The sequence below is a fragment of the Nomascus leucogenys genome, chromosome 12 (assembly GCF_006542625.1).
Source record: "Nomascus leucogenys isolate Asia chromosome 12, Asia_NLE_v1, whole genome shotgun sequence".
Lineage (NCBI taxonomy): Eukaryota > Metazoa > Chordata > Mammalia > Primates > Hylobatidae > Nomascus > Nomascus leucogenys.
In genome coordinates, this window is record NC_044392.1 from 55,050,155 (window position 1) to 55,075,123 (window position 24,969).

General features: G+C 47.9%; 1 protein-coding gene across 4 annotated transcripts; it reads left to right on the forward strand.

Moving 5' to 3' along the window:
• The first annotated feature begins 4,706 nt into the window (after positions 1-4,706).
• ANKRD35 (ankyrin repeat domain 35) lies at positions 4,707-24,569 on the forward strand. Of its 4 annotated transcripts, XM_003268093.3 has the most exons (14): positions 4,707-4,853; positions 11,339-11,469; positions 12,248-12,336; positions 12,695-12,759; positions 13,872-13,929; positions 14,106-14,176; positions 14,501-14,607; positions 15,758-15,942; positions 16,581-16,618; positions 16,788-18,779; positions 22,757-22,846; positions 23,077-23,142; positions 23,737-23,842; positions 24,364-24,569. In XM_003268093.3, the coding sequence occupies exons 1-13, from the start codon at positions 4,815-4,817 to the stop codon at positions 23,797-23,799; spliced, it is 2,994 nt and encodes a 997-aa protein (XP_003268141.1). In that variant the 5' UTR covers positions 4,707-4,814; the 3' UTR covers positions 23,800-23,842; positions 24,364-24,569. The 4 variants fall into 4 exon arrangements, with proteins under 4 accessions (XP_003268141.1, XP_030680578.1, XP_030680579.1 ...); XM_030824719.1 differs by lacking the exon at positions 13,872-13,929 and having other exon boundaries at positions 4,742-4,853; XM_030824718.1 differs by lacking the exons at positions 13,872-13,929; positions 14,106-14,176.
• The last annotated feature ends 400 nt before the right edge of the window (positions 24,570-24,969 follow it).

Here is a 24,969-nt window from a genome sequence, read left to right on the forward strand (position 1 = left end):
TATGCCTCATCTTTTTTTTTTTTTTTTTTTTTGAGATGGAGTCTCGCTCTGTCGCCCAGGCTGCAGTGCAGTGGCACGATCTCAGCTCACTGCAACCTCTGCCTCCTGGGTCCAAGCAATTCTCCTGCCTCAGCCTCCTGAGTAGCTGGGACTACAGGTATGCACCACCATGCCCAGCTAATTTTTGGATATTTAGTAGAGACAGGGTTTCACCATGTTGACTAGGCTGATCTTGAACTCCTGACTCACGTGATCTGCCTGCCTCAGCCTCCCAAAGTGCTGGGATTACAGGTGTGAGCCACTGCGCCTGGCCTGCCTCATCCCTTTTGAAATAAATTCTTTGAGCCCTCTAAGGTGATAATTAGCTGAATAATTTAAGGTTCTAATGGTAGAGATCAAATCTATTTGATTCCATTAAGCAGGTATCTTCTAGGCTCCTCTTGAGACACCCAGAGTTTTTTCAGTATCCTGAGGGAACACGTGCACTTAAGCAATGGCGTTCTAGAGACCAAGTCTCTGCCTCTATTGCCTTACCCTGAGAATTGTGGCCTGTCTGGCCTATTTGGCACGAACACCATTCTGTGTCAACCTGCTGAGTTGTTTTGTGACAGGAAAGGGTTTCCATTGTGACCCTCAGTGCACTTCATACAGGTTCTAACTTGATCAGCCTTTATGGAGCACACAGTTTCTAGAGCTGAGACTGCAACCATATTATGTTAACAGACTCTCCTCTCCTCTTTACCCTCAGTCAGCCCCCAAGTGGAGGTAGGTTTCCTTGAGGACTGGTTCATCTAATGCTCACATATAAATACATATACACATATACATACACATATACATACACATATACGTGTGTGTGTGTGTGTGTGTGTGTGTGTGTGTGTGTGTATATATATATATTTAAAATTTTTTTAGAGAGGGGGTCTCACTGTGTTGCCTAGGCTGGTCTCCAACTCCTGGCCTCAAGCAATCCTCCCATCTTGGCCTTTCCACATGCTGGGATTATAGGTGTGAGCCACTGTGCCTGACCTTATGTAATTCTTTTTTTTTTTTTAGGATTAATTAATTAATTTATTTTTTTAATTTTACTTTAAGTTCTAGGGTATGTGTGCACAACATGCAGGTTTGTTACATATGTATACATGTGCCATGTTGGTGTGCTGCACCCATTAACTCGTCATTTACATTAGGTATATCTCCTAATGCTATCCGTCCCCACTCCTTGACCTCATGTAATTCTTTATCCATATGATTAAGAGAGAACTTTTAATATATTTTTCCACCTAGAGATTCCCCTCCTATCCACCCTCAGCTCCAGACTGGGGCTTTCTCTAAACCCAATCTTGTTACCCCTTTCTTTGCAATAGTATTAGTTTAAGAAGCAACTGTGTATTGTTCCTTCCTCTGCTTGTTGCTCCTTTGCTTCTTCATTAATTTTTTTCGTTCATTTATTCATCAGATATCAAGCACGTAATATGTGCTTGGCAATGGCAATAATATAAAACACAACTACCATCAAAGAGTCCAGTCCAGTAGCAGAAACAAACATGTAAACAAATAGTGGCAAATACAGCCTGGGCGCAGTGGCTCATGCCTGTGATCCCAGGACTTTGGGAGGTCGTGGCAGGCAGATCACTTGAGTTCAGGAGTTCGAGACCATCTTGGACAACATGGTGAAACCCCTCTTTACCAAAAATACAAAAACAATTAGCTGGGCACGGTGGTGCGCACCTGTATTCCCATCTCTTGGGAGGCTGAGGTGGGAGGATGGCACGAGCCCAGGAAGTGGAGGTTACAGTGAGCCAAGATCACGCCATCGCACTCCAGCCTGGGTGACAGAGTGAGACACCATCTCAAAAACAAAAAAAAATGGCAAATGCAAAGAGGTGGTTGCTATATATCAACAAGTACTAGGAGTATGTCATACAAGAGGCACACTTTGTTGGGCAGTGGGGATGGCAGGGTTGTAAGGGAAAACTATAGAAAAAAGAAATTTGGCTGGGGGGTTGTTCTGTGCAGGAAACGCACAAGGGGAGAAGAAAAGACACACACACAATACCTTTAAGGGTAAACAAGCTTTATCCCATGTAAATGGCAATGCAGATATAATAAGCAAATGGTATAAGCAAATTAATAAGCAAATTAATAAGCAAATTAATATAAGCAAATTATATAATAATAAGCAAATGATATAATAAACAGATTGACATAATAAGCAAATTGCAATGGGAAGGGGAGAAGGGAAAAGATATTTACACTCACCAGACTATGGAGGATTTGCCACCAGACTGGGAAGCAGCAGCCTGGGTTCCAGAGTCGAACACCGCACTCACAAGACTATAGAGGATTCACCACCAGACTGAGAAGCAACAGCCTGGGCTCCAGAGTCGGCCACTCATCCATGCACAGACGAGGACAGGTCTCATGAAGTTTTGGCGCAGTCTGGGACCCTAGCTCTTTTTGTAACGAGTTGTTTGGCATGAGGCAACGAGGCCCTTGGCAACTGGGCTCAAGGAACACAAAACGTTCAACTTATTTTTGCAATTGTCTATTGTTTTTCAATAACTAACGTGTAGGAATAGATTGAAATAGAGATTTCTCCAAAACAGTGCTGGACAAACACCTCAAGGGGCTCACACAACCTGTTCTGGGACTTGGTGACCATTGTTTCTGTCCACGTTCAATTGAGTTCAAATTTAATATTTAACTTTTCCACCACAGGGATCAAATGTGACAGGAGGCATTCTTGGGAGGATTAATCACCAGCTGCAAAGGGAATTGTAAATTAGAACAATTTGAGGCCTGGTGCTCTGGGAGTTGAGGTGAGGAGAATCGCTTGAGCCCAGGAGTTCAAAACCAGTCTGGGCAACATGGTGAAACCCCATCTCTACCAAATATATGAAAATTAGCTGGGCATGGTGATGTGCACCTGTAGTCCCAGCTACTCAGGAGGCTGAAGTGGGAGGATCCCTTGAGCCTAAGAAGTCAAGGCTGCTGCAGTGAGCCGCGATCATTCTATCACACTCCAGCCTGGGTGACAGCAAGACCCTGTCTCAAAACAAAAAAAACAAGGCCAGGCATAGTGGCTCACGCCTGTAATCCCAGCACTTTGGGAGGCCAAGGTAGGTGGATCACTTAAGGTCAGGAATTTGAGACCAGTCTGGCCAACATGGCAAAACCCTGTCTCTACTAAAAATACAAAACTTAGCGGGCGTGATGGCACATACCTGTAATCCCAGCTACTTGGGAGGCTGAGGCAGGAGAATTGCTTGGACCGGGAAGGCAGAGGCTGCAGTGAGTGAGCGGAGATCGTGCCACTGCACTTCAGTCTGGGTGAGACTCTGTCTCAAAAAATAAAAATAATAATAAAAAAGAAACAGTTTGAGTGGCTCCTTTGTGTGAAAGTAATGAGAGATGGGACTGGGAAAGAGGGCGGCAGCGTATGACTCCTGAGGAGCCTTGTAAACCACTTAAGAACTTTGGGCTTTACCCTGTAGGTTTTCTTATGCATTTTAGTGAGCGCTCTCCGGCGAGGAGAGGAGAAAAGAGAGACAGGAAGACCAGTTGGCTGCGACTGACTGTTCAAGAATTACCAAGAGCCTGAACTTCAAGGGCAGTGGAAATAATGAAGACAGTTTTTTGTTTGGTTATTTTTTGTTTCTATGCGGAGGCGGGAGCGGGTGGGGGGGAGCGGCTTAAAATAAAATTACTCTCCTCGATCTTTGCTCTTTTCTAATTCAGAAGTGCGTTTAAAAATTGAGCCTGGGCCAGGAACAGTGGTGGCTCATGCCTATAATCCCAGCGCTTTGGGAGGCTACCGTGAGGAGAATCGCTTGAGGCCTGGAGTTGAAGACCAGACTGGGTAACATAGAGACACTCCATCTCTTAAAAAAAAAAAAAAAAAAAAAAAAAAAAATTCGCCAGGCGTGGTGGCGCATGCCTGTAGTCTCAGCTACTCGGGAGGCTGGAGTGAGAGGATCCCTTAAGCCCACGAGTTAGAGGTTACGGTGAGCTATGATAGCGCCATGCACTCCAGCCTGGCCGACAGAGGGACAGAGTAGAGACTCTGTCTCAGAAAACAGAAAGAAAAAATAAAATTGAACTTGATCCCCTTTCCTTAGGTTTTGTCCCCCAGGTTACCGTGGGCCGCGCATTATCTCTGCTCTGCTTAACACTACAATCTCCTGTTTCCGAACTGCTCTCTTCAAATGCTCTTTTTTGCTTGGGTTTTTGGCCGGGGAATAGTGGCGGGGGCGAGGCGAGGGGAGTTGGCGGGGGCAGAGGTAACTTCACCAGTGATTAAATGCAAATGCGACAGTCCGTGAGACCGAAGCCCATGGTAGAAGCCGGGACCCTCCTGCCTCTGGGGCCAGCTCTCCGAGGGGCGGGGGTGAGGCGGGGCTTGGGGCGGAGGCCCAGCCTGGAACTGCGGGTGGGGCGGGGCCAGGCCCAGGAGGAGTCTCAGCCGGAGCCCACCCGGTTCCTTTCCTGATTGAGCAGGTCGGATCCCAGGGTGGGTTCAGATTTGAAGGGCGAGGTTCGAGGCCAAGCCCCCGTCACAGCCTAAGACTGCGTGCGGGCTTTTCTCCTCTGCAGGGGTGGGGTAGGGCAGGGCCAGGGGCGGAGTTTTGAGCCCAGCCCTTGGGTTCTTGCCTCTGATTGAGCAGGGCGGGTTCTGAGGCGGATCTTGGGGCGGGGCCTGCTCTGCTTTTTGACAGCTGTCTCTCGCACAGCCGCAGCCAAGTCCAGTGGATTCGGGAACCTGTGGCCCGGCTCTCTGCGCGTCCCCATTCCCCGTGGCCCCGACGCCGGCCATGAAGCGTATCTTCTCTTGCTCCAGCTCACAGGTGGCGGTAGGTGCCAAAATGTGTGGGAGGATGGGGTTGGGGTCCCAGCTCTGTGGTGACAGAAGTCCTTAGTCCCGTCTCAATGCATCATCTCCTTTTCTTTTTATCAGTCTTTCTAGCTCTTCTGGTCTTGCAAGGAAGCCCGCCAGCTTTACATTCCTCAAGACCCTGCCCTGCATCTTCTGACTTGCCCTGCTCACCTCTACCCTCCCCAAGGCCCTTTCCCCCGGCCCCTTTCTTGTCCCCCTAGCATCTACACCCCCGATTTCTGGTTCGTTTTCTGCAACTCTGTCCCCTTCCCATGGCCCTGCCCCTACTTCTGCTCCATCTCCCAGTACCAAACCTCCCCCAAGCATCTTCCCTGGCCCCTGCCTGGCCTCAAGCTCCATTCTACACCACCAAGTTGTGCCCCAGAGCCCCATATTTCCCTGCCCTGTCCCCACAATCTTGCCTTCAACGTAGCTCTATCCTTAATGTTTCCTGTTAGTTCAACAAGCACTCCCAGCCCTGTGCCTTCTGCTAACCCTTTTTCACAATCTCCTCTGTCATTGCTTCCCTCCTGCCCCATGCCACTTTCACTCCCATCTCTCACCAGCACTGCTCTTCCTCAAACATCACTCCAAACCTTTTTCCAGTTGATGGTCCCACAACAGCAACCTTCTGTTCTCCCCTCCAACCTCTGCCCTACTCTGCCCAGTGGTCGCCAGTCCCACTTTTCCTCCTGCCTGCTTGCTGTGAGTTAATATTGCAGTCTGGTCAGCCTCACAGGCACTGCCAGAGGATGCACAGTTGCCTGACTGCTCCCCAAAGGACTGGGTAAGTTGCCTGCAGAGTCCACCCCAGCCAGTTCACTGCAGTGTCTGATCATCAGACTGGTTTTTGGGCCAGTCAAGGCTCAAGGCCTTCCTGCCTGCTTTTCCCCAGATTATTCATTTCCTGAACCCTTGCCCAGTTGTTTAGGAATGATACTCTCTGTTTCCTTTGGTTGAGTTGGGGGAAAGTGATGATGAGAGAAGAGGATAGAGCAGACTCAGAGTTCCCAGCAGAAGTCACTCTATTCCCCATGTTCTCCCAGAAAAAAAACAAAACAAACATAAGATTATAGAAGGTGGTAGCTTAGGGAGGGTATTGCTTCTTCTTCTCTAAAGATCTCTTACAGAGAGCCCCCTTATCTGGAAATGGAATTTCTGTAGAGGTTGGGGTTATGGCTAATTTAGAAGCAAATTAGCCAGCTACTTGTAGCAATATTGCTTTGCTAACTTGACTTAGTGGTATCGTTCATAAGGAAATATCAGAAATGTTCAATTAGCTCATTCTGCATGGGCAGGTTACAGAATCTTGGAAGCAAGCTATGAGGCAAGAGTATGAACTCTGTTGAGGCCTGTCCTTGTCCCACTTACATTTGCATCTCCACTTAGTTTCCACACATTGATCAACCAATCAAAAGATATTTACTATTATATGCACCAGAAACTGAGGCTGCCCAGACTCAGTCTTAACTCACGATGACTTTTTAGAAATTCATATGGACTCTTCCTTTGTTACTGAAAGTATTCAATGTTGCCTTTCCCTTACAGGTTTGTGGAGTCTGCCTGCTTCTTAGGAATAGGGAAACTCTCTCTTTCTGATCCCCCAAGGATTGGGCAGTACCTCCTTTCCAAGGTGCTGGAATGAGTGGGCTGGCTTTTGGAATTTGGAACCATCCCTCTGTCCTCCTTGACTCTAGCTGTACAGAGGTTTGACCATAAAGAATGACCACCCATTCTAAACTTTTAGTATAACAAGATCTTACTATAATGAGATTATGGGAAGTAAGTTGGATGGGTTTATAATTATCTAGCTGGAAAAAAAACTGTCTCTTCAGACAGATTGGAGTCATAGAGAGCTTACAAATAGGCCAGTTTCAGCTGCAAATTTGTTCCTCATGAAATTTCCCCACACTTCTCATGATAAATTCCTCCACTGTTTTGGGTGGCAAACTACTCTGGACCCATTTGTCAAGAAGTAGTGTGGCAGTCTTTCTGGCCACTCCAAAAGGCTGGCTTCCCAGTCACACTGGAAGACTGCCTCTACCCATCTCCACTCACACACTTGGGTCCAGGGCCAGAGTCCTGCACCATCAGTCTGAGTAACGACTGAAAAAGCAGTGATCATTTTAAAGCTAATCTAAGTTACCAGTATATAGGAAAATCCACGCACACAAAAAACCCAACTCCTATAATCCCATTTTATTTTAGTCAAGTAGAGGATATCCTTGAGGGTATCTTACATATGAGCTTACTCTGCCTAGGTAGACCAGAAGTGGACCAGAAGAGAGCTTTAAATAATTGGCACTGGATCATCTGGGTGCAGTGGCTCACACCTGTAATCCCAGCACTTTGGGAGGCTGAGGCGGGTGGATCACCTGAGGTCAGGAGTTTGGGACCAGCCTGGCCAACATGGCGATACCCTGTCTCCACTAAAAATACAAAAATTAGCTGGGCGTGGTGGCAGGCACCTGTAATCCCAGCTACTTGGGAGGCTGAGGCAGGAGAATCACTTGAACCTGGGAAGCGGAGGTTGCAGTGAGCCGAGATGTTGCCATTGCACTCCAGCCTGGGCAACAAGAGCAAGACTCCGTCTCAAAAAAAAAAAAAAAAAATATGGAAATACAAAGCTTATACTTATTGAGTCTGCTGATTAATTTGGTGATTGCTCCCTCGAGGCTGTGATGGTAATCTAGTGCCTCCTTTCCAAGGTGCTGGGGTAAGCTACAGACTGGATCTTAACATTTGAAAGCATCTCTCTGTCCTTTACTCCAGCTCTGCAGAAGCTTGGCCATGAAAAATTTCCACCCATTCTAAACGCTACTTAGTATAATGAGATTATAGGAAGTAAATTGGATGGATTTAGAACTATCTAGCTGGAAAGAAAAGTATCCAGGCCAGACGTGGTGGCTCACACCTATAATCCCAGTACTTTGGGAGGCTGAGGTGTGGAGGATCACTTGAGCCCAGGAGTTTTTGAGACCAGCCTGGGCAATGCAGTGAGACCTCATCTCTAAAAAAAAAAAAAAAAAAAAATTACCTGGGTGTGGTGGAGCATGCCTGTAGTCCCAGATACTCAGAAGACTGAGGTGGGAGCATCACCTGAGCCCAGAGATCAAGGCTGCAGTGAGCCATGATCATGCCACTGCACTTCAGCCTGGGCAACAAAGCAAGACTCTGTCTCAAAAAAAAAAGAAAGAAAGAAAGAAAGAAAGAGGCCGGGCGTGGTGGCTCACGCTTGTAATCCCAGCACTTTGGGAGGCCGAGGCGGGCGGATCACGAGGTCAGGAGATCGAGACCACGGTGAAACCCCGTCTCTACTAAAAATACAAAAAATTAGCCGGGCGTGGTGGCGGGCGCCTGTAGTCCCAGCTACTCGGAGAGGCTGAGGCAGGAGAATGGCGTGAACCCGGGAGGCGGAGCTTGCAGTGAGCCGAGATTGCGCCATTGCACTCCAGCCTGGGCGATAGAGCGAGACTCAGTCTCAAAAAAAAAAAAAAAAAAAAAAAAAAAAAAAGAAAGAAAGAAAGAGAAAAAAGAAATAAAAAGAAGTGGAAAGGGCAGGGCGCAGTGGCTCACACCTGTAATCCCAGCACTTTGGGAGGCCGAGAAGGGCGGATCATGAGGTCAGGAGATTGAGACCATCCTGGCTAACATGGTGAAACCCTGTCTCTACTAAAAATACAAAAAATTATCCGGGCGTGGTGGCGGGCACCTGTAGTCCCAGCTACTTGGGAGGCTGAAGCAGGAGAATGGCGTGAACCTGGGAGGTGGAGGTTGCAGTGAGCCGAGACAGCGCCACTGCACTCCAGCCTGGGCGACAGAGTGAGACTCCGTCTCAAAAAAAAAAAAAAAGAAGTGGAAAGAAAAGTATGTATATTGCTAAGAAGCATCTTTACCGTCTGTACAGCTTGGCTGTTATTCACTGGCTAATATCAGCAAGATCCCTTCCACTCTCCTGGCTGGAGAACAGGAACATCTGAGCCCAGGAACATCTAAAATGTGCTCAGGAAGGATGGATTATGCATCTACTATGTGACAGACACCGAGCTAGATGCCTTATAGGTTGTTATAGTATTAGGAAACTGAGGTTCAGAGATGTTGTTACATGCCTAAATTCACAGAGGCAGACAGTGTTAGAGTCAAGACTTGAAACAGAGAACTGCAGGTTGAGGTCAGCTGATGGCAGCACCCTGTCGTGGGGCATAGTTCTAGCTCTCTGCTTTCCTGGGGGTGACCTGGTCTCCAAAGGGCATTAGAAAATGCGTTCTTACATGTCAGAGTCTGTTAGTATGTGAAGGAGTCATTTTGTTTATTTGAGAGTTAATCTGTTTGGAGACTCCATGCGACAGTAGAGTCTGAGACTCCATGCAGACAGTAGTCTGAGGGTGGGTGGCTTTGCCCTGGAGGCAACTTGAGACTGTTTATCTGGAAATAAGTAAACCTGTTTCTATAGCTTGTAGTAGTGTGGTCTGGTGTGAGGGCTAGGATTTGGCATCAGGTAGCCTGGGTTCTTTTTTTGTTTGTTTGTTTGTTTGTTTGTTTGAGACGGAGTCTTGCTCTTGTCACCCAGGCTGGAGTGCAATGGCGCAATCTCAGCTCACTGCAACCTCCACTTCCCAGCTTCAAGCAATTTTCCTGCCTCAGCCTCCTGAGTAGCTGGGATTACAGGTGCTGGCCACCACCCCCAGCTAATTTTTTGTATTTTTAGTAGAGACGGGGTTTCACCATGTTGGCCAAGCTGGTCTTGAACTCCTGACCTCAGGTGATCCACCCGCCTCGGCCTCCCAAAGTGCTGGGATTGCAGGCGTGAACCACCGCACCCAGCCATGGCCTGGATTTTAATTCCAATTTTGCCACTCTTTTTCGTGATCTTGAATGGTTATCTAATCTCGGTATACTTCCGTTTCTTCTGTCAAAGAGTTGGAATAATAGCCCTAGCTACTTTCCAGGGATGTTGAGAGACTAATTGAAATAGCACGTGAAAGGACTGTGGGAAGTTACAACTTCTGTACAGAAGTATTACCTCAGAATCCATCTACCTTACATAATTTTATGGTTTGGATATTTAAAGCTTTCCTGTGGTTGATTAATAATTTGCCCTGGCTACATAAACAGTGTTTGAAAATGAGTTACTGGGCTTCCAGTAACTGGGCTTCCAGACCCTATTTTTCTTCACCCCCTTCTATAGCCTCTTGTTGAGATTATACCTTATAAAATGCTATGTGCCACCACCAACCCCCCACTACTTCCTGTTTTGTTAGAAGGATGCCATACATTTGTATGGCTCTTTACAGTTTGTAAAGAGATTTTGTATATATTAGCTTGTTTAATAGTCACAGCATGATGAGGTAGTTGTTATTAGCCATATTTTATAGAAGAGGAAACAGGTTAAAGGTGTTTAATGGCTTACTTTAGGTCACATAGCCGAGAATGTAGCTGAACTAGGTCCCAAACTCAGGCCAGCCAGCGAAATATTTGTCTGGCACCCTTTACATCAGACCACAGATCTTTGCATCTCTCTCTTCCTTTTCATTCCCTTCTCTGGACAAAACCTGGCTTTTCTGTACTTTCAGCCCTGGGTGTTTTTACATAGCTGTCTCTTTTACGCCCTGTAACACTTCAATTATTGTAATTACCCTACCACCCGCAAAACCCAAGCTGGAATGATAGAACAATGCATGCCCAGGTGTGGCTGTTGTCTAGACAGCTGCTCCCTGCCAGGGAAACTGGGAGGGAGGAGAAGGGGAGCTGCCTTTTGCTGCTTCCTCAAACATAACTAGAAACCTCTTTGCCTTTTGGTTGTTGTTGCCATGGAAAGGAGAGAGACGCTTGCCAAAGGGCCTAGATATGATATGGGAAAACAGAAACTCTAGTTTCCTCTTTTAATTGTGGGGCCCAAAGCCAGTGAAAAGAGATGGAATGGTTAGGTATTGAAACTCCTAGCTGTAACTTGAAGCTTGGTGCCTTGATGTACTTCTCAAACAACTGACGACAAAAAGCAGAGCAGCAGGGTTTCAGGGGTGGAGGTGGTGGTAAGAGGCAACATGAGTCCTCAAAAGTGGTCACGTTGGTTCCATTTGCTCCAGCAAGACCTAGAGAGCAAAAGGGAAAGGATTGCTCTGAGGTTGGGCACTGAACAACAACTCTAATCATGATGACAAAAGGACATTTGAAATACTGTGCATTCAGCACTCAAATGATTTTTAATTCAGTGGTCCAGGGTCCTTCTGGCTCAGGCCTGGAAATAACCAGCAATAGTTCTCGGTGGCATGTTAGCTGGTTAAGATTTAGCTAGGCCCACCTAAGAAGGACTAAATGATCTAGGATGTGTGACTTGTGGAAGAGAAAAAGGACCTAAAGGATGTTCCTTTTCTCTCATTTGGCATCCTAACCATTTGCCTCTTTTCTTTCTCCACACTACCCCCATGCCGTATATTCACAAAACTTGTGGCTCTGGACCAGGTGGAGAGATGGAACCGCCGTGATCAGAAGCTGCTGGAGGCAGTGCACAGGGGGGATGTGGGACGCGTGGCTGCCCTGGCCTCCAGAAAATCTGCCCGACCCACCAAGCTAGACTCGAACGGCCAGTCCCCGTAAGTCAGTCCTCCTGCCCCTGCCCCTTACATGTGGTTCCCTTTTGAAGCCCCCAAATCCAATATAACGTAGGACCAGGGAATGCCTACAACTTCAGAGCTCTTTTCATTGTCTTAATTAGCAAGCATATCAATAGTTTTTTGCTACATGTAAGTTCTACACAAAGTGGGGAAAGAAAATATTGTTCCTGAGCTCCATCCATCGCACAACCCAGATTGACACCACTGACTTGTAAAGAACATAAAGCCCATTAAACAAACAGAAAATGAATATATACACTAAGTAGAGTGTTTCTTCATTGCACAAGTAGGAGGGTGTGTATGCTTGGGAAATTTGAAATGAAGTGGTAGCATGGGAGTCACATGGCTAGAGGGAGTAGTGATTAATCAAGGGAAATGTTATCCCTTGTCTCTACCCAAAGCCTTCGAATGTCCAGCCTTCACTCTGCTCTGGCTGACTCTTTCTGTGACACTTCCACTTCTGCTAAGGGTTCTGTGCTCAGAGAGGCAGGTAATTATGTGTTCCCTAGACACCCCTGCAATAGTCTGAGATTCCTTGAGACCTGTAGCTCTTATTTCTTCCTTGCTTTTAGCATCCTTTATGATTGGAGGCCATACGGACTTCTCTTTCTCAGAAATTCAAGCTAGGGGAGCTTCTTTTTCTGCTTTTAGGATTGGCTTTGGGGTAGGGAGCATAGCAAGAAGGGCTTATCAAGATTCTCCCATTCCTCATCCCTGGTCCCTTTATCCTTCTGCCTCTCGGCCTTGATTCTGGCAGGTTTCATCTGGCAGCCTCCAAAGGCCTGACAGAATGTTTGACTATCCTGCTTGCAAATGGGGCTGACATCAACAGCAAGAATGAGGATGGTGAGTGAGCCGGAGCACTGGGCCACGCTGCTTGCTTGCCCCTGGTACAGCAGCAGTCGGGGGCGGTGCTGGGCCCTGCTGGATGTTCCTACTGTGGCCCCTTGCTTCTCTCCTCAGTAAGTTCTGGCCAGCATCCTTCCAGGAGTTCCCCTCCCTGTAAGCTGGGCACACCTCACCCCCACTCCCACCTTCATCACAGGTACCAGGCACTTGGGGAACAGGAATTTCTGGCCCCGTGTGGCTGAAAGCTTCTCTCCCTAATCTCCTGATTATCTGTGCGTCTCTTGCCTTCCCTCCCTGTGAGTCATCAGCATGCATGGGGCCACCTACCCTCCTTCTCCCCTTCTTTCTGTTCCAGGAAGCACTGCCCTACACTTGGCCACCATCTCCTGCCAGCCACAGTGTGTTAAGGTTCTGCTTCAGGTAAGAGCAGTCCCTTGATACTACTCTTGTGAAGGGAAGAAGTGGTCTCAGAGTTTTCTAACTTCATTTCAGACTTACAAGGAATAGTTGGCCAAATGTACTCACCTCTTCCCCAATAGAAGGGCTGATAATCATTTGTTTGCAAACATTTATTTAACACCTACTATGTGCAGGCACCATGTTTGATACTGCCTTTGAGGGCAGGTTATAAAGCAGAGTTGCCAGGCACTATCAATTTTGTCATTAGCAGAGCCACTGCAGAGACTTCCTGCTGTGATGAGGGGCAAGAGGAAGGAGGACAGAGATGTTCAAATTAAACCAAAGCCCTACTGTCTGTTTCTGAAGAGTTTATAGTCTAGTAGTATAAAGAGAAATATACATGTAAAATGACATGTGGATAATTTATAAATGAGTCTCCAAAAGTACAAAAGGCAGTTACCGGCCAGGTGCGTGGCTCATGCCTGTAATCCCAGACTTTGGGAGGCCAAGGCAGGCAGATCACAAGATCAGGAGATTGAGACCATCCTGGCTAACACGGTGAAACCCCATCTCTAATAAAAATACAAAAGATTAGCTGGATGTGGTGGCACGTGCCTGTAGTCCCAGTTCCTCGGGAGGCTGAGGCAGGAGAATCGCTTGAACCCAGGAGGCAGAGGTTGCAGTGATCCAAGATCGCACCACTGCACTCCAGCCTGGGCAACAGAGAGAGACTCTGCCTCAAAAAAAAAAAAAAAAAAAAAAAAAAAAAAAAATCAGTTATCTTAACTGGCCATCAGGCAAATGGATGTTCTACTTTTGTTCTTCCGAATCCTTTCCAAATTTCACAATTATGTTTCTAAAGTACCAGCCATGGGGACATTGGGTGTCATTTTCTGTAACACGTTTATTACCATCTGATTTTTCTTAGCCCCTTGGTTTAGAAACCAGGGCTGATATTCAAGGCTCCCTATCATCAGCAATGAATGAAGTGGGCTTGCCTAGTAGATAGCCTTCTCCAAAGTGGACCTCCTGCCCCTCCTCATATTACCATGGAAATTGGTGACCCAATGGGGGTATGGGATGAGGATGTTAACGCCAAGCTCCATGCTGCTTCCCTTTGTGGCCATTTGCAGCATGGTGCTAATGAAGATGCTGTGGATGCAGAAAACCGTAGTCCATTGCACTGGGCAGGTGTGTGCAGGGGACTCATGGGAACAGGGCTGCAGAGACTACAGGGTGGGAAAGGGGAGGTGTAAGGAGGGAAGGGCAGCCAGGGCCAACCAATGAAATGGTCAGAAGGGATGTTGGGTCATAGTCTGAGTAGGCTTTCTTCATGCTTCCCCTCAACCCAATCAACTCCTCCCCAGCCTCCTCTGGCTGTGCCTCAAGTGTGCTCCTGCTGTGTGACCACGAAGCCTTCCTGGACGTGTTGGATAATGTGAGTGTCAGATGGGCAAGTGGGCAGTGTCCTACACAGAAGGGCTGCTGCTCTCTCTGAGCTTGATTGGCCAACTTCTATGACCTAGGGTTGTGTTAGCACCACCCTTCTCTTCCTTCTCCTCCTGCTTCTCCTCTTCTTCCTCACAGAGAGGTTAAGCCTTATCTTCTGGAGAGCTTCTAACTCTCCAAAAGGGAGTGTTCAGACTCAAGATCTGGGCTTTTATTTTTTTTGGACAGGTGTGAGGGGAGGGGAGCCGGTAGGATTGTGTCAAGCCTCTGCAGTCCCTGGCTCCTCATGACCTCCTTCCTACAATCTGTGCAGGATGGACGTACACCTCTGATGATCGCATCGCTGGGTGGGCACGCAGCTATCTGCTCACAACTGCTGCAGCGAGGCGCCCGAGTTAATGTTACAGACAAGAATGACAAGTGAGTCCCCCTCGTCTACCCACCCCAATTCCCATGCCTGACCAATTCAGAAAGAAGCCAGTGGGCAACGTGTGTGTGTGTGTGTGTGTGTGGTGTGTGTGTGTGTTGGGGAAGAAGTCAGATTGGTCTTTGTGTTCTTGGGAACCTCATTCCTTCCCAGTGGAGATTCTGAAGAGCTCTGCCTGCTGCCACCACCGTCTTCATAGATAGATGACCCCAGAAGTAGAATCGATACTTTTGGACCCATTGGCTGGATTTACTGGTTTTCAAATTATCTTTTAAGCAAGAGGATCCTTTTTTCCAATAAAAAATATATGTAGAATCCCTGTAATCCCAGCACTTTGGGAGGCTGAGGCAGGTGGATCACGAGGTCAAGAGATCGAGACCATCCTAGCTAACATGGTGAAACCCTGTCTCTACTAAAAATACAAAAAAATTGGTCGGACATGGTAGTGGGTGCCTGTAGTCCCAGCTACTTGGGAGGCTGAGGCAGGAGAATGGCATGAACCTGGGAGGTGGAGGTTGCAGTGAGCCAAGATTGCACCACTGCACTCCAGCCTGGGCGACAGAGGAGCGAGACTCCGTCTCAAAAAAAAAAAAAAAAAGTGTGTAGAATCTTGATATACAGAGCAGATAAAAATGGAGCTCATCCAGTTGGCCCCCTGATTTCTGTTCCTGCAGCTCTAAGGAATGGCATTTGAAAAGTCTAGTCCAGGCCCAGTGCAGTGGCTCACACCTGTAATCCCAGCACTTTGGGAGGCTGAGGCGGGCGGATCACCTGAGGTCAGGAGTTCAAGACCAGCCTGACCAACATGGAGAAACTCTGTCTCTACTAAAAATACAAAATTAGCCGGGTGTGGTGGTGCATGGCTGTAATCCCAGCTATTCAGGAGGTTGAGGCACGAGAATCGCTTGAACCTGGGAGGCAGAGGTTGCAGTAAGCCGAGATCATGCCATTGCACTCCACCCTGGGCAACAAGAGTGAAACTCCGTCTCAAAAAAAAAAAGAGAAGTCTAGTCTGGTCTAATGTTGGTCTGTTGTTCTCCTGACCCCACTGAGTGAGAGCTTACCCTGTGAGTGGAATGTCTGGAACCAGGACTTCTGGGTTCCACGGGGAACGTCTATGCTCAGATTTGTCTCAACCCACAGATCGGCTTTGATCCTGGCCTGTGAGAAAGGCAGTGCCGAGGTGGCTGAACTGCTCCTGAGCCACGGAGCAGACGCGGGGGCTGTGGACAGCACAGGGCATGATGCTCTGCACTATGCTCTGCACACACAAGACAAGTCACTGTGGAGGCTGCTACAGCAGGCCCTGAACCGGCGGCGGCGGGGCGGTAAAGGCCCTTTTGTAACTTCCATGTTCTCCTTGATAGTCTAGAATCAGAGAAGTTTCTTAGAGTCCCATTTGTTTCCATGGAAGTAATCTATCTGACAAATAATCGTCACCTGAGTTGAGAGTTTACCTATTTATTGCTGCTACTGTGAAAAGACCCCAAATCCCCATCCTGAAAGCATGATCACAAAGTTCTTTAATGCAGCCTGGTCTCTCACTGAGGACAACTCTGGCTAGTGTTGTTTCTGGCGTTTATGAGTTGTGATTGTACACCTATTTGTGTGATTTGTTGGTCACTCTCTCTTTCCTCTACCAGATTGTAACCCCCTTAGATGATAGGCCATTTCTGTTTTGCTCACCATTGAAGTTCCAGTGCTTATTAAAGTGCCGGACACAGTGACCAATAAATAAATAAGCGAACAAAATGAATGAAGTGGCCCATTTCTGGGACAGGAAACCAAAGTTGCTGGATAGTTAGGGATCCACTAAACAAGATTGGCTTCTGGCACCAGGAAGATGTGCGGTGAGATTAATCACAGAGAGGCCACTCCTCTCAGAAAAAGTCTGAAGATAAGAATGTGGGCTAGAAGCACATGGAACCTGTCTTCTCTCTCATTTTCCTCATATCTTTTCTTATAGGTCAGAGGCTAGTCCAGCACCCAGATCTTGCATCCCAGGTAAGACCCTAAGTGCCTCCCCCTTTTGCTTTTGACACACCCCAGGCTATCCCACTGTGCCTATTCCCAGTGGTCCTTGGGGTGTCAAGACATTTAAGGGAAGAAAGGCACTGCTAGGGCTCAGTTCATTGCCTGGTGGCCACATTTTACTATTCTGTTTCCAACATAGGCCTCTCCATCTGAGCCCCAGGCAGGTTCTCCACCTAGAGCAGAGCCTGAAGAGGAGCAAGAGGAGAAGGAGGATGAAGACCCGTGCTCGGAGGAGTGGAGGCCGAAGTATGAAGAGGAGCAGAGGAAAGTTGTTCAGCTGGAGCAAGAGCTGGTGCAAAAGACAGAAGAGTGTAAGGCTCAAGCTGCAGCCTATCTGGGCCTTGAGAACCAGATTCGAGAGCAGGTGCAGGCGCTAGGGCTCCTCCTATCCTGGGAGCCCAGAGCTTCAGGAAGGCAAGGCTCTAGTCTCCGGCCTGGAGGGGATGGCATGGAGCAGGGTTGTCCTATGGACCTGCTGGCTGAGCGTATACAAGAGTTAAAGAAGCAGCAGCAGGTAGCAGCCACAGTAAATCTAGTATTAGCTCCCAAGAAGGCTGAGGACTCAGCCCCAGGAAAGATCCAGTATGAAGTCCATGGAAGGTCCCAACCAGAAGAACAGGGGCCGCCCCAGAGCCCAGCGTCTGAGACCATCAGGAAAGCCACAGGACAGCAACTGACTACCAATGGGGCACAGACCTTTGGCCCTGATCATGCTGACCAGCTGCCTGCTGGCCAGAAGGAGAGTTCCCAGGTTCTAGGAGTTGAACCAGGAGGCACAGTTGCTGAACCGGTGGGCCCAGCGGCCATGAACCAGCTTCTGCTACAACTAAGGGAGGAGCTTGCTGCAGTGTGGCGAGAAAAGGATGCTGCCCGGGGGGCTTTGTCAAGACCGGACATGGAGGGAGCCCTGGGGACTCCCCGTGCTGAGGCAGCAGCAGCTGCCTGGGAGAAGATGGAAGCCCGACTGGAGCGGGTGCTGGCAAGGCTGGAACGGGCAAAGGCAGGACTACAAGTGAAACCTGAGGTTCCTTCCCAGGAGTCCAGAGAGGGAGCCCTAAAGGCATCCCCAGGGAGCATCAAAGAGGATGAAGAGAAGGAGAAAAGGGTTCCTGGGGCTGGCGGGGAGCCTCTAGGGACCCCTGGAGGGGAAAAGGCCCTAGGAGGCCTGGCAAAGGTACAGCTGGAGAAGGAGATGTCAGTACTGAGACTGAGCAACAGTAACTTGCTGGAGGAGTTAGGGGAGTTGGGGCGGGAGCGGCAGAGGTTGCAGAGGGAGCTACAGTCCCTGAGCCAGCGGCTGCAGCGGGAGTTTGTGCCCAAGCCAGAGGCGCAGGTCCAGCTACAGCAGTTGCGACAGAGTGTGGGGCTGCTGACAAATGAACTGACCATGGAGAAGGAGGCCACAGAGAAGCTGCGGAAGCTCCTGGCCTCCCAAAGCAGCGGTCTCCGAGGGCTGTGGGACTGCCTGCCCCCAGACCTAGTGGGCAAGAGGAGTGCACAAAGCAAAGCAGCGGAGTCCCTGGAGGAGCTGCGGGCCTGCATCACCACCCTGGTGGATCGGCACCGGGAGGCCCAGCAGGTGCTGGCTCGGCTGCAAGAAGAAAACCAGCAGTTGCGGGGGTCCTTGTCCCAGTGTGGGGAGCCAGGCACCTCCTTAAAGGTCCCAGCATCCCCCCAAGTGGCCGCTCTGGAGCAAGACCTGGGGAAGCTGGAGGAAGAGCTGCGGGCAGTTCAAGCCACGATGAGCGGGAAGAGCCAGGAGATCGGAAAGCTGAAGCAGCTGCTCTACCAAGCCACAGAGGAAGTGGCTGAGCTAAGGGCCCGGGAGGCAGCTAGCCTACGGCAACACGAGAAAACTCGAGGTTCGCTGGTGGCCCAGGCTCAGGCTTGGGGCCAGGAGCTAAAGGCTCTGCTGGAAAAGTATAATACGGCCTGCCGGGAAATGGGTCGGCTGCGGGAGGCGGTGGCCGAGGAGCGCCGCCGGAGCGGGGACCTGGCCGCTCAGGCAGCCGAGCAAGAGCGCCAGGCCAGCGAGATGCGGGGGCGCTCCGAGCAGTTTGAGAAAACGGCAGAGCTGCTGAAAGAGAAGATGGAGCATCTCATTGGGGCTTGCCGAGACAAGGAGGCCAAGGTGAGCAGCTGAGGTAGCCCTGGGGAGCACTGGGGAAAGTTTCTGTGTATTTGGGAGTCTGCTAACCTGAATCCAGCAACCTTTGTTGCAGCAGTGGGTCAGATTAATACCCCAAACAGAGCACCAGTCCTTTGCGGGGACCACACTACTATGTTCTCGTGGGTCTGAGGGAGTTGGTGAGATTGGAGGTGAGGTAAGGTATAAGTGGAAGAGAGAAGGGGGCTTAGGTACTAAAATTGGGCACCCAGATTCAGAAGCAGTGTGCTCAGGGCTGCCACCAGTGCAGCACCATCGTTTATTAGCATTTGGACTTGAATTGCACATTAGCCTGGGAAGAGGCCTAATAGCATGATGGGTTGCTGTGGTTTTACTGAAGTTCTGAGGAGGTGACTCAGGAACTAATGAGTTAAGAAAAGTAGACCCAGCGATAGCTGCTCTTCTCGCCTCCACTTCAGAGTGGGTTCTACAAAACGATGTCCATTGGCAAAGAGGGCACCAATGCAAAGAAAAAAATCTTGAGGCTGGGCGCGGTGTCTCACGCCTGTAATCCCAGCACTTTGGGATGCCGAGGCGGGCGGATCACCTGAGGTCAGGAGTTCGAGACCAGCCTGACCAACATGGTGAAACCCCGTTTCTACTAAAAATACAAAAATTAGCTGGGCATGGTGCGGGCACCTGTAATCCCAGCTACTCAGGAGGCTGAGGCAGGAGAATCGCTTGAACCAGAGAGGCGGAAGTAGCAGTGAGCCGAGACTGCACCATTGCACTCCAGCCTGGGCGACAGAGCAAGACTCTGTCTCAAAAAAAAAAAAAAGAAAGAAAGAAAGAAAAAAAGCTTGAAAACCGCTATTAGATACCAGAGTTTCCTACTTAATGCTTGCTCTAAATGTGAGTCTACATGTTTCTATGAGACATGTTTTATGAACTCTAAATATCAATTTACACATGGATTTAGTAGTTCCAGACTTAACCGTGAAATGAATGATTTCACACTTATTATTAAAACTTGGATACATGGTCAAATTTAAAATGATTGAAAAATATAAAGAGGTCGGGCATGGTGGCTCACTTATGTAATCCCAGCACTTTGGGAGGCCGAGGTGGGTGGATCACCTGAGGTCAGGAGTTTGAGACCAGCCCGGCCAACACGGCAAAACCCCATCTCTACTAAAAATACAAAAATTAGCTGGGTGTGGTGGCATGTGCCTGTAATACCAGCTCCCAGGAGGCTGAGGTAGGAGAATCACTGGAACCTGGGAGGTGGAGGTTGCAGTGAGCCGAGTTCGCACCACTGCACTCCAGTCTGGGCAACAGAGTGAGACTCCTCCTCAAAAAAAAATTATATATATATATATAAAAGAATGTATGTTTTCCATAGTGTGGAGTACATAAAAATAGAAGGAATGTTATCCAGAATAGGAATCAGTGTGGGTTGAGGTTAATTAAAGAAAGTATTTTTATGTTGCATTGAAGGAGAAGATGAAAGTAGACAATTGGGTAAAAGCAAATATAGTGTCATGGTTAAGAATGTGTTCTCTGGACCGAGATTATCTGATCTTGGGCAAGTTATTTAACATCTCTAGTCCTCAGTTTTCTTATCTATAAAATGAGGATAATAAAATGGTTGTGAAGATTACATTAAATAAGAAATTATATTTATTTAAAAGATTTGGGGCCGAGTGCAGTGGCTCACGCCTGTAATCCCAGCACTTTGGGAGGCTGAGGCAGGTGGATCACAAGGTCAGAAGATCGAGACCATCCTGGCTAACACGGTGAAACCCCGTCTCCACTAAAAATACAAAAAAAATTCTCTGGGCGTGGTGGTGGGTCCCTGTAGTGCCAGCTACTCCGGAGGCCGAGGCAGGGGAATGGTGTGAGCCCGGGACGCGGAGCTTGCAGTGAGCTGAGATCGCGCCACTGCACTCCAGCCTAGGTGACAGAGCCAGACTCTGTCTTGAAAAAAAAAAAAAATTTGGAACTCTTGGCCCATGGTAAGTACTCAGTAAAAGGTAGCTATCATTATTCCTACTACCACTATTCCTATTACTGCTAGTTACCATTAACTGCATTTGTGCCTCTGCCTCAATAAGCCATAAGGACTCATCTCCATTTCCCTTAGTGGTCAGTAGCCAGGAGTAGGTTAGGATCCGGTACCAAGTTAAGAGCATGGGCCAAGGAGTCAAAGAGATTGTGGTTCAAATCATGATTTCATCACTTATTAGCTGTGTGATTTTGACAAATTACTTAATTCAGTCTCTTTATCTACAAAATGTAGATAATAATACTTCCCTCAGGTGGAGCACGGTGGCTCATGCTTGTAATCCCAGCACTTTGGGAGGCCAAGTTGATGAATCGCCTGAGCCCAGGAGTTTGAGACCAGCCTGGACAACATGGCAAAACCCCAACTCTACAAAAAAATACAAAAATTAGCTGAGTGTGGTGGCATGTGCCTGTTCCTGTGCTACTCAGGAGGCTGAGGTTGGCTTGAGCCCAGGATTTAGAGGTTGCAGTGAGCTGAGATCACATCACTGCACTCCAGCCTGGGTGACAGAGTGAGACCCTGCCTCCAAACACAAAACAGGCTGGGCGCAGTGGCTCATGCCTGTAATGCCAGCACTTTAAGAGGCTGAGGTGGGCGGATCACCTGAGGTCAGGAGTTCGAGACCAGCCTGGCCAACATAGTGAAACCCCGCCTCTACTAAAAATACAAAAATTATCTGAGTGTGGTGGCGCATGCCTATACTCCCAGCTACTTGGGAGGCTGAAGCAGGAGAATCACTTGAACCTGGAGGTGGAGGCTGCAGTGAGCAGAGATGGTGTCACTGCACTCTAGCCTGGGCGACAGAGCAAGCAAGACTCAGTCTAAAAAACAAAAAAACAAACTTCCTTCAGAGAAGTATTGTTCCTCCCAGAAGAAAAGCTGTTTTTTACATTTTTAAAATTTTTTTAAGTTTTCAATGTTTTATCATATTTGATAACAGCTTTTTTTATTGGTTACAAAACCTAAGCCCATATACAAAATTAGGAACACATTTAGATGTCTCTTTTGAAAGAACATTTTAGTCTTTTTAAACTGTTTTTTTTTTTTTCTTTTTTTTTTGAGATGGAGTCTTGCTCTGTCGCCCAGGCTGGAGTGCAGTGGCGCAATCTCGGCTCACTGCAAGCTCTGCCTCCCGGGTTCAGGCCATTCTCCTGCCTCAGCCTCCCGAGTAGCTGGGACTACAGGCGCCCGCCACCATGCCTGGCTCATTTTTTTGTACTTTTAGTAGAAACGGGGTTTCACCGTGTTAGCCAGGATGGTCTCGATCTCCTGACTTCATGATCCGCCCGCCTCGGCCTCCCAAAGTGCTAGGATTAGAGGCGTGAGCCACCACGCCTGGCCTAAACTGTTTTTTAAAAAAATAAAAACAATGCAATTTTTAAACACTGTTTTGAAAACTTAAAAGTGCAGCAATTTAGTTAGTTTCCTTTATCTATGAAATGGTGCAATTCCAATTCAAAACTGGTAAGGTCACAAATTGAATCAAGGAAATGCATACAAATGTCTGCACTACTTGATGCCAATGTTCACTTAAATGTTAGTTTGCACTTTAAAACATGAGAGGAAATAGGAATCATCACAGTAGAGGCCCAGTGTTCATCATAATGTGTGCAACTTTTAAAAGGTAACTGTCAGTTAAGTAAAGAAAGTCCAGAAGAAACTAAACTGGAAAGGGTATAGTTCACAATATCAAGAAGATTTGGACTTTTAAGGGTTTCACCAAAGTTTGTGACCTTAATTAGCTTTTACGTTGTTATTCCTACTTTTAGTGAACACCACGCAGAAGAAAAGCTGTTTTGAGTATTAAATGAGACAATTTGTGTAAAATTGGCACATATTCTATACTCAGTAAAAGGAAGCTGACCTTGACCCCGGGTGGTGTTTGTGGAAGAAATGACTTGAGCCTCATTGGTTGCCTCTTTCCTCTTGGCCTCAGATCAAGGAGTTGCTGAAGAAGTTGGAGCAGCTTTCAGAAGAGGTTCTAGCAATTCGGGGAGAAAATGCTCGCCTTGCCCTGCAGCTGCAGGTATGTTTTGGCTGTCAGGGATGGTGCTGGAGAAGAAGGTCGGCAGTGGAAGTGATGTATATGTGGGAGATGTTCTAGGAATTACAGAGGCCTGGCTAGGCAGTGGTCCAGGATGGGACAGTGAGGGGCCAGCGAGCCCACCTGGTACTGCTAACCACTTCATTGTGTTGCTCCTCATGCTTGGGTGACTGAGGGTGGACATGTGACTTCTCATTGATGTTCATTCCCAGGATTCCCAGAAGAACCATGAAGAGATCATCTCCACCTACAGGAATCATCTACTGAATGCTGCTCAGGTGCGCATGGTGGAGTTTTGAGGGAGATATAGACATAAAGCTGAGTATAGGGTATTGCATTTAGGGTCCCTCTCTCTTCTCCAGGGTCCTTGTACATACTTGCCATTTCTCAGAAAGCTGGATCCAGTGCTAGGTCTCTGATCTCATTTGGTAGATCAAGAGAGGTTGTGCATGAATGTGAGAAGGAGAGGTGTTTCCCCCTCCGTTTCAATTTCCTGGCCTATAGTAAGGACTTTTCCTGTCCCCGATACCCTTTCTTAGTCTCCTCCTGGAGCCACTTAGTCCTAAACAAGGAAGAAGAGGTGGGTGTCTTGCTCCCTTGTTAGGAATAATAACTACAAAGAATGGAACACCTATTGTGTAACTGGTGCTTTACTTCATATTCATGGTTGTAATCCTCAGAGCAATCCTGAAAAGTAGACATCATTATCTTCCTTGTGAAGATAGGGAAAAAGCCATGGGGAAGTTAAATACTGTAAGTGAATGTATATAGTAAATAAATAGCCTTCCACTGTACCACAGAACCTCTCCCTCACCTCTCTCTCTCCATTTTCTGTTCTTCATCTCCTTTTCTTCCTTTCCTGCCATCTACAGGGCTACATGGAACATGAAGTGTACAATATCCTGCTGCGAATCCTTAGCATGGAAGAGGAGTGAGGCAGCCTCACTGTGTGCCCTCAGGGATACAAGATTCTCTGTTGTGAGTTGTGGGTTAAGGGTGATGAGGGAAGAAGCTTGGGAGAAAGGGCTTGGGAAAGGTGTATGGAATGAAATTAGTCCCTTTCGCCCCTGTGGTGGCTGACACTGGGGAGCCTTTTGGGGCATAGAGCATTTGAGGTGACTGAGAAGACAGAACATGGAGAATCACTGGGTGGAGTCAGGAATCAGTGAGCAGGTGGACTAAGGGGGCTGACTTATGAGATGGAGACTGAAAAGAGGGGTTGGGTCTGGGGTAGGGAGATGCCAGTAAAAGATGAGTGATGGTAGGATAGTGGTACCCACTTGTTCCTTAGGGCAGGACTCTACAAAATCCAGAATCTCTTCACTTTGATACCATTCATTCAAAGAGCAGTCATCCCCCAAACCTCCCCCCACCCCAGTGCAGATAGTCCCCTTCTCCATTCCAGATAGATGAGGGTCCCTTTTAGCATGTTGATATGAGTGGGAGGAGACTGAGGATATGGAATTGGGTGCATTTCATCTTTGAATTTCTTCTTTCAGGGAATAAGAAACCCTGGTTGACAGACGCTTCATCAGGCTGTGGTGGGTGGGGGTGTTGGCCACTAGGGAATGGTATGGGCAGGGCTTCACCTGACATTACGGACCTCAGACCTGAGAACCTGGACCCTGGAATCAGCATGGATGAGACCAGAGGAGGTGTGGATGGAAACAAGCTCTATGGAAAATAAAGCATGAGGCAGGACGGGGCTGAGTGTATTTTTTTTTTTTTTTCTATAGGGGAGTGGGGAAAGGAATATCTTTCATCCCTTTATTCTTTTCTTTTTTTCCTGGAAAAAATATTAACAGTATATCTTTATTCTTAGAAACATTTTTTTACTAGTAGATTTTTTTTTTGAGGCAGAGTCTTGCTCTGTTGCCCAGGCTGGAGTGCAGTGGCACGATCTCGGCTCACTGCAACCTCTGCCTCCTGGGCTCAAGTGATTCTTGTGCCTCAGCCTCCCAAGTAGCTGGGATTACAGGCATGTGCCACCATGCCCGGGGATACAAGTAGATTTTGTTTTTTATTTTACAAATAGACTTTATTTTTAAAGCAGTTTTAGGTTCACAACAAAATTAAGCAGAAGGTACAGAGATTTTCATATATTC